Genomic DNA, 8,489 nt, shown 5'->3' with positions numbered 1-8,489 from the left:
GTTTAAATAATGTAACTTTTTGAGGACCGTCCCTGAAGGCAGCATTAGCACAGGGAGCAGGAGACGTTTTCCCATGACAGCTGGATACATTTGTTTGGAGATGAGTCCCGTTTTCAACTCTTTCAATGATTTAGACAGCCTACTTTTTGCAGCGTGCTGCCTCCCTCCCTCTCTTTCCTCCTGCTGGCCGCGGCCCCAGAACTGGTGTAAACCATCCACAGTATGTTCGCAGGCTCGGGCTGTGTACTGGGAAACATGAGCAGGGTGAGATATTCAGAGTCCCGGGCGGCGCGGCGCAGGCCGCTGGATAAAGCGGAGGAGGAGACGGCGGTCCGTGTGGTTTGAGCTCAGGATCTCAGGAAGGGAACATGTGAGCGGGGACTGGAAACAGGATTATTGTTCTACACAGCAGAGAGACGCAGGAGGGGCGCGGGACAGGTAAGTGACCGAGATACACGGACACACTGATGGTTGTTTTAGGAGCGGACCGATAGTTTGGAAACAGGGATGTAGTGAAGGATAAACCCACTTAAAGCCACTTTACCCGAGTTTGAATGGGCGCAGTGAGTTTGCGCTGCGCTTTATTCTGATATCAGTCTTTTATTTTTACTTTAGTTCTAATAAATGCCAGAATATATTCTATCATAGATATGAGTTCTTCATCCATTGCCAGATGTTTTTTTTTTAATTCTAGTGCGCATCCTTACATGGCACTGTAAATGTTTGGCAGCTGCTGATGGCACCACATCACGGTGCGTCTTCCCCCCTGACAGATCCAATATGCAGCCTGAACGGAAGAATTCTAAATTGAAAGCGAAGAGAAAAACAAAATGTCACATTTGTGCAGCCTACAGTGTTGTTTACTTTCCATTTAAAAAGGAGAGCACGAACCAAAATAAACCATTCAGGCTTTACAGCGACGGGCGACCACAGTGCAGAGGAGGCAGGGCAGGAATATTCAGGATGCTTGAACTGGAATTATAAAACACGTTTTTAAAACAAGTTTTACATTTCAGACCACCGAGGCTGAAGAATGTTCTGTAGGAAGCACTGTAGTCTAGTTTTCCTACTTGTTCAGAGAAAATAGAGTAAAACTGTGTTATATAGACATGAGAGGAATCTGTTTCTGCTTTTCTGTGACAAATTGGGTTTGAGACTAAATAAATAATGTCGGTTAGGTTTATTGCAGCTCGGCATAAGTAAAGTGAAATGTATTTGTACATATTTCTCATAAAGAACCTGCTTTCTGTCCCCATGAAAATGCCCTGAAATTAACAGCAGCTACTTTAAGTGTTAAAGGCTTTATGCCCTAAAACAAATCCCCTGTTATGAATTGCAGATGCATATGTTTACAATGAGCGACCTTATAATGACGCATCACAACAGCTCTGTTACGCATGGTCCGCTGCATAGTTTACGTGCTGATAAATACAGTGTATTTGTATGGGCAGGCATATAGTGGAAGGTAACCTAATCACACACGCAAGAAGGTGTCCAGTTGTTATTTTAGCAGAAGGACGTGTTTTCTCTGAATTTTATCTGCTTATCAGGAAGTTATTAGCTGATATTAAAGGTATTTTTATTATGATTATTTCTAATCGAGGATTACATTTTATTTGAAGACAGTTTGTTCTGTATTCTGTTTATACTTTTTGGGTAAAATATCCTCTCTTGTTCCACAGGAGAGACTGGGGGACGCTGTGACACATCCCAGGACATTCTTTTTCTTTTTAACATTTTTGCACATCTGTGAAATTTGGGGAATATCTGGCCAAAGATGAACACCATCGTGTTTAACAAGCTGAGCAGCCAGGTCCTGTTTGAGGAGAAGGCGAAGGAGGTGGAAATGAGCAGCAGAAATTATCTGGAAGTCATCGACGGGCAACATCCAGACCTCCTCTCCAGCAACCAGACCATCAGAGACAACCAAGCCATCAGACACAGGCGGAGCGGGTAGGTGGAGCAGTCTGCTGTGTTTAACGCTGCTGGTCGGCATGCGAGGCTTGTGTTAATATGTGGATTAGCTGTTATTTCACTTGGCACACGTTAGTACAGCGAGAGCGTGGATAAGAATGATGGTTTTGTCTGTGATTCTCTTTCCTCCTTGTGCGCAAAATGAAGACAGGATGAGAAAAATCAGGCTCAGGAGAGTGCTGCTCTGGACAGATTTCTATTAAATTAAATCGTTGGTGTATTTACTTGCACACGCGTGATTAAGCTGTAATTTTCATCTATTCATTCAGTTTCAAATTGATCAAATTGTTTCAGCAGCTGTGCGTAAATTACACTTTTACGCACAAACAAAGAGACATTTACGCGCGGATGAAATATCCACATGTAAGGTCTCTTGATAGTCTGATAGTAACCCAACTTAAAGCTTTACATCTCAAGACTCAAACACACAATTTGATCATCCGTTCTTCCTTTTTTAACGTTGCTTTAATGCAACAGGATCTGATGGATCAGGGAATGAATATTTCCCGTTTCCCAATCTGGTCCTCATTAACGTGTTGATGTTCACAGCTAATCTTGAAATTAATAAGTAGGTCAGCCTGTTCGGTAGCGTGTCTTCTAGAGGTCTCCATCTGTTTCCAAGAAATAAATGTGCCCTTCAACTCTCTGTGTGGTCTAGTCAATCACATCAGGGCCAACAGTTGTATTTCTAAATGTATATTTTACTTTGTTTGGTTTCCCTTTCATGCGACAGGCAGCAGGTGCAAGGAAAGATCATGTATTAATTATTTGTTATGTATTAATTGGATTTAATTCAGCACATATGGATCAGAACAGAGGAATAAAAGTGACCTTAAGGAGCCTCCTCGAGGAGTTAGCTTCAATAATAAAGAAGAATATTATGAGTTAGTGAACCTATGGGGCTGTAAGGTGTCACCTCAAGGGAAGCATCAGTCCTAATGAAGAACATTAGATTATTAAACAGAGGTGTGTGTGTGCGTGTGAGTGTTTAAACCAATGTTCAGAACACGGAGTAAAACGTCCTTTCGGATGTTCATACTGATCTAGATTACAAGGAAAATATTTGTAGAACATGAACCTCAGGCAGACTTGAGGTTAGACTAAAATATGTTACATCTGCAGCCGGTGGAGCTCTATGGTGAGATAAAGGGAGACGCGGAGCACAGCACCATACTGACATCTACAGGTTCATAAAACCTGGAGGGAAGGTGAGGCTGAGACCTTCACAGAGACGTAAAAGCAACAGACTGATTCAAACTTCTTTAGCGATAGAGCTTTAATATTCCTGAAGAATTAGCAGAGCCTCTATTAGTGATTTAATGACATTTTGTGGTGTTTTATCTGATATAGCATCACTACAATATTCTTTTAAGAGCTGTACCTCTGAGTTTCAGACAATAGAATATATACAGTATGTATATTTTATCTCCACCCAATGCTATATCCCTGCTGTGATATTTTTAGACCATTCTCTGGACATGTATCACAGCCTATAATTTCAGCTTTGGGTCAGTCCCCTGTGTGCAGGCCTGGCTGTGACTGTGACCCAGCTACATTGTTCTTGGTCCACTTCTCCCGGGTGTGAAATGTTAATGTGGCCAAAATGTCCGCCTGAGCGAAATGTTTTTGTTTGTTTCATTGCAACGTGTTGGCGGTTTGTGGGACACGCAATGAAAAATAAACTGTCCGCTCCTCTCTCTCCCTGCCTCCGTCTCTCTCTCCTGTTACGTCTCTGTGTCTCTCTCTCTTTTAATCAAACTTCTCTCGGCTTAATTGCAGCTTAGGGTGAGAAAATTGTACACTGTAGAGAGTGTTCAGTTTATGTGTCATGACGGATTCAGACAACATGCCGGTCTGCAGGTTTCCACTGGTTTGGTTTACTACAATAAACAACATAATCCTGGTTCTCTTTATTGCTTTCAAACCAGATTTAATTTGGAGAAGGAGAAATTAAATCTAAACTGTTTACAAACAGTTTGTCCTGAAATTATGAGCATGATGTCACTGACAAACGCAGAAAGGGTGCATGTCAATTGATCCCTCTTACACCTCTAAAGAAAGACTGCATGTTTATTTGTTGGCAGATTATAAAAAGAATGAATGCACTGTCAGAAAAGAACCAAACAGTCCAGGTTAAGGTTTTAATGTAATGACCCTACAGTGTGTTTTCTGGCTGACATTTGTCTACCTGTTCCCCACAGAGGTCGTCCGAGCGGCGGCAAAGTGCGACACAAGCGTCAGGCTCTGCAGGATATGGCGCGGCCGCTCAAACAGTGGCTCTACAAACACCGAGACAACCCCTACCCCACCAAGACGGAGAAAATCCTGCTGGCTCTGGGCTCACAGATGACCCTGGTCCAGGTGAGTGCACTTTGTGGTAGCTGCAGAAAAAACAAAGCTGAATTAGTAATAAAAGTGATGTATGTCTAATTATTCCTGCAGGCATGAGTGTGATCAGTGAGGGAACATTTGCATTCTGCGTCTGAGTTTCTGTCTAATCAGGTCTGGAAAACTGGACTTGTTATGGGATTAACAGGCTGAGAGGAGAAAGTGTTTTTACATCTTGAGCTGTTTATTTTACAGCTCTCCTGCAGGAGTGGTTAATGCTGTTTCTGCCTGCTTCCAAAGGCTACAGCATGCAACCCTTTTTTAAAAAATTGCACTCAAATGTGAAATATGGCTGCAGTCATAAATAAAATATGGACTAATCGATGTCAGTGTTTCCCAGCCTGCTTGATTTACGACCTTTCCAAAACAGTTTCTACTTTCATCTCAGTGATTTTAAGTCGTTTAAATTTCTTAGATTAAAAAAATGCAGAAAAATAACCGTAGTTTTGTGAAGCAGAAGAACATTTTCTTCTTTTTTATCCCCGTATGTATCTCCAGACGCAGGTGTAGTTGTTCTGTAGCTATGAACATATGCTTTAGTTCTATTGCACCCTCTACTGATAATACAAGAGCACGGTGGACGTCTTGACTTCAGCACCTGACAAACGGACCGCTGAGAGGAAAGCCCAGCGGTGCATCTGAGTGTGTGTTTTGCGTCTGGCGCTCGCAGCTGTGTATGTACAGTATCATCTGGCTGACAAGGTCACTGATACGGCCTCGCAGCGTCTGCGGCAGATTTCTCGGGCCGCCGGCCACGATGCTTAATCTGGTTCTCATTTTGGGAGCCTGATGGAGCTGTTTGTTTTGGTGAGGGTGAGCAGAGTGCGCAGGAATGCTTTGTGTTGGACACCGGGGTGCCTCACACACACACAGCCTCACACACGCATACTTTTAAGGCTGACACCCAAATACCTGCAGCAGGGTCAAAGGTCAGTGGATGATTTCTTGAAATTGAACAAGGGTGATGAAATTATTTTCACATTTTCGAACATTAAAGAGACTTTCTGCAGGTTTATTTGTGATTTTATTTACTCAATTTTTTATGTCAAATGGATTTTTAATTTGACTAATCAGAACGTTTGTTTGTAGTCCCTTAAATTTGAGAAAATCCAGCTTTACTCTATTTTTTTTACCTTTTATATGACATTTTTTACATTCTTAATTTTAAGACCAAGTGACGGACAAAAAAGGAATGTGAAGACTCACCTTTAGTCCTGTAAACATGTGATTTAATAGAGTAAACAGTTCATCCACTATTGAAAAAAAAAAGAAAAGAAAATTAAGATCATAATGACAAGATACAAGTTAATAATAACATAAGATACATACTTAGCTCTCTTGGAGGAGAAAGTTGCTTTGGGTAAAAGTACTATATAAAGTTGGGATCACTTACTCAACACATAACTTACAAACATAAAGACAAATTCTACATCAAATAAAAGGTTGTGTCAAAGAAGAGAAATAAATTCATATCAAAATAAAATAATTAATATTTGCATGTAATTGACAAAATAATAAATATAAAAATAAGTTATTTGCAGCCTTATGTGTCTTTTTTTGCCTATCCAGTCATGTAGGCCACAAACTACGCCGATCTTCCACTGTTTAGTCCAGCCGAAGCAGCTGCTGCAGCCAGTACTGTAGAACGCATCACTTCCTGTGCTTTTTCCCTGGAAACACCCACCTGGCACCAGGTGTTTAAAACAACTAAATCTGTCATGTTTTAGCAAACAGCCCCTTTTTTCCATGTACATGTTGTAAATTATTATTAAAAGTTTGTGCCATCGGTGCCATCTCTCTCTCCCGTGCCTGCATGCCGTCTCCTCTACGGTACATACAGTACAGACAGTGCACGGGTGAAGGAGCTGGTTTGGCTGCTGTGCCCCTCCCTCCCTCTTTTTTTAATCTCTCTGGGTGTCATCTGAGCCGCCGCAATAGTGCCGTCCTTTCTCTTTTCTCTCACCCCATTGACGGCCATCTTTCCTCCAGTCCTCATTAGCGTGCAGCCCCTCTCCTCTCCTCGCCTCGTCTCACCTCCCCTCCGGCCAAGCCACATGTACAAGATGCCGCCTTTCCCCCTGGTGTGCCACAGCGCTGGGCTGGAGACAAAAGCATGTGGGATGGTCTTCGTTAACGAGAAACACGATACTGAAAGAAGGGATCAGAAAAATAAGTACTCTAGCATAAGGCCCCCGTCCCAGCCTGTTCATAAGCTGCTTGAAGTCTATTGAGCATGAAAAGTTATTCTAGTATAACATCTAATGGTCTCCCTTCCCAGTGAAGGAAGAGCGGCGGCTCAAGTGTCTTTTTTATTGCATCTGAAATCAGTGTTGGAAAAAAGTGTATTATCGGAGGCAGGATGAGACAGTCCAGCATAAGCACGGCAGAAGTACACCTCAGTCTGAACATTTGGTAATGAAACGTTGCGTTTGCTGGCGGCTCGGTGTTTGAAGGGTGTTAAATGTTTCTACATGGCCTTGATGCAGAAAAGATGCATGCTGGGATGTCTCTCCGGAGCGTCTGGGATGTTTCTTAAAGCTCAGTTTCAGAGCTGCTCTGCAACCTGACTCTGTTTCTGTCTTTTGCCTGGAGTCTCTCTTGGTTTTTGTGAATGAGACGGATGGCCCGCAGCGAGTTTTCATAAAGGATAGTCTTTGTTTTGTCAGGGATGTGGAGGTGTTTGAATTCCAAACAATAACATGTGTTTCTGTTTGCTGTGTCTTCCCACTTCCTTCTATTTCTCTTTCCCTCTGTCTGTCTTTCTCTAAGGTTTCCAACTGGTTTGCTAATGCCAGGAGGCGACTGAAGAACACAGTGAGGCAGCCAGACCTGAGCTGGGCGCTGCGGATCAAACTCTACAACAAATACGTTCAGGGCAACGCCGAGAGGCTGAGCGTCAGCAGCGATGACAGCTGCTCAGAAGGTACGGCTCCATTCCAAGTTAAAAGAGGTTTGTACGGTGGCTGACATGGGCAATCGCACTGCAACGGCCCAAACTGTTTCCATTAGAAGAGTCTGCAAAGTCAAAAACACACACACCTAGAAAACACATGCAAAGGAAAAAGGCTCCAAATCCAGTCACCACAGAAGCGCTCCAGACCTGTAGGGGCGCTGCTTCGGCTTCTTGCAGCATGTTTTTTCATTTGCAGCACGTTCCCGTCGTTGCATTTGTTTTGGGCTTTTGCATGTGTTTCTGAATTTGCAGCATGTTTCTTCAAATGGAAACCGTTTGTGTCGTTGCAGCGTGATTGCCCCTGCCAGCCACCGTATGTCTGTGACGATGAGGTCTGTGTGTAAAACGGGTGAATTCACAGATTTTTAACCTTTCATTTTAAATGCGTCTATTTTTAGTCCAACTGAATTACTAATAGGGGCAACAGAATTTGGAATTTGCTCCAGTAGATTTCGTCAGCAAGCAGCTGCAAAAAGGGCAGCAGCCATCTTTGGGAGCAAATGCACAAGATCACCGTACGTTAACTGACTTGTTTTTGTGAGTGACAGGCTCGGACTGTTATTCTAAGTGTCTGACAACATTACAGATTGATTCATAGAGAGATATAAGTTTAAAAGACTAAGATCCTTTTTTTCAACTCCATTGACAAAACCATTTTGCCTTGCTTAGGATGAGAGTCGCTGACCTCCGCTTCGATCAGTTTGTGTTTTTGAGTCAGCAAACTGATGTGGCTGACCGTTAGAATAACAGTCTGAGGCTGTCAGTTGCAAAAACAAGAACTCTTAATGGACGTACTTTGATCAGGCGCATTTGCCCCAAAGGATTACATGGCAGCACTTAAAGCCTCCAAGGCTTGATGGCTGAAACAATCTACTTCAGCAGCTCCAAAACTTGTACCCATTGTTCATTTATACCCCCAAAAAGTGTACAAATAGGACCAGATTTATGAATAATTTATAATTTCCTTTAAAGTATGTGAAATATTTCTAATTTAGAAGGATATAATAAAGGCGCAGGCTGGCATCAATAATTCTCTTATGTTTTTTAGGAAGTATATAAGGTCTATGTATGACCTCCGACTGCCCATCGAGCTTTAGTTGATAATGTGATTACACCACACTGATGCCTCATGCACATTTGCTTTAAAGCAATTTGCAAGAAATGATCTTGACGA

The 8,489-nt window shown here is 42.5% G+C and overlaps 1 protein-coding gene across 1 annotated transcript in view; it reads left to right on the top strand.

Annotated features, from left to right (window-relative positions):
* Positions 1 to 370: 370 nt before the first annotated feature.
* mkxa (mohawk homeobox a) overlaps positions 371 to 8,489 on the top strand; it is a 28,480-nt gene continuing 20,361 nt past the window's right edge. Inside the window, exons 1-4 of the mRNA XM_069667471.1 lie at positions 371 to 438; positions 1,683 to 1,953; positions 4,176 to 4,335; positions 7,132 to 7,285. Coding sequence (XP_069523572.1) covers positions 1,778 to 1,953; positions 4,176 to 4,335; positions 7,132 to 7,285 — 490 coding nt within the window. The 5' untranslated portion in view covers positions 371 to 438; positions 1,683 to 1,777. The remainder of the gene's footprint in view (positions 439 to 1,682; positions 1,954 to 4,175; positions 4,336 to 7,131; positions 7,286 to 8,489) is intronic.

The sequence above is a fragment of the Semicossyphus pulcher genome, unplaced genomic scaffold (genome assembly GCF_022749685.1).
Source record: "Semicossyphus pulcher isolate SPU_LCO1_2020_fin unplaced genomic scaffold, fSemPul1.0.p SCAF_18, whole genome shotgun sequence".
NCBI classification, from domain to species: Eukaryota; Metazoa; Chordata; class Actinopteri; order Labriformes; family Labridae; genus Semicossyphus; species Semicossyphus pulcher.
Note: the sequence above shows the minus strand (reverse complement) of the source record. Positions and strands in the feature narration are given on the sequence as shown.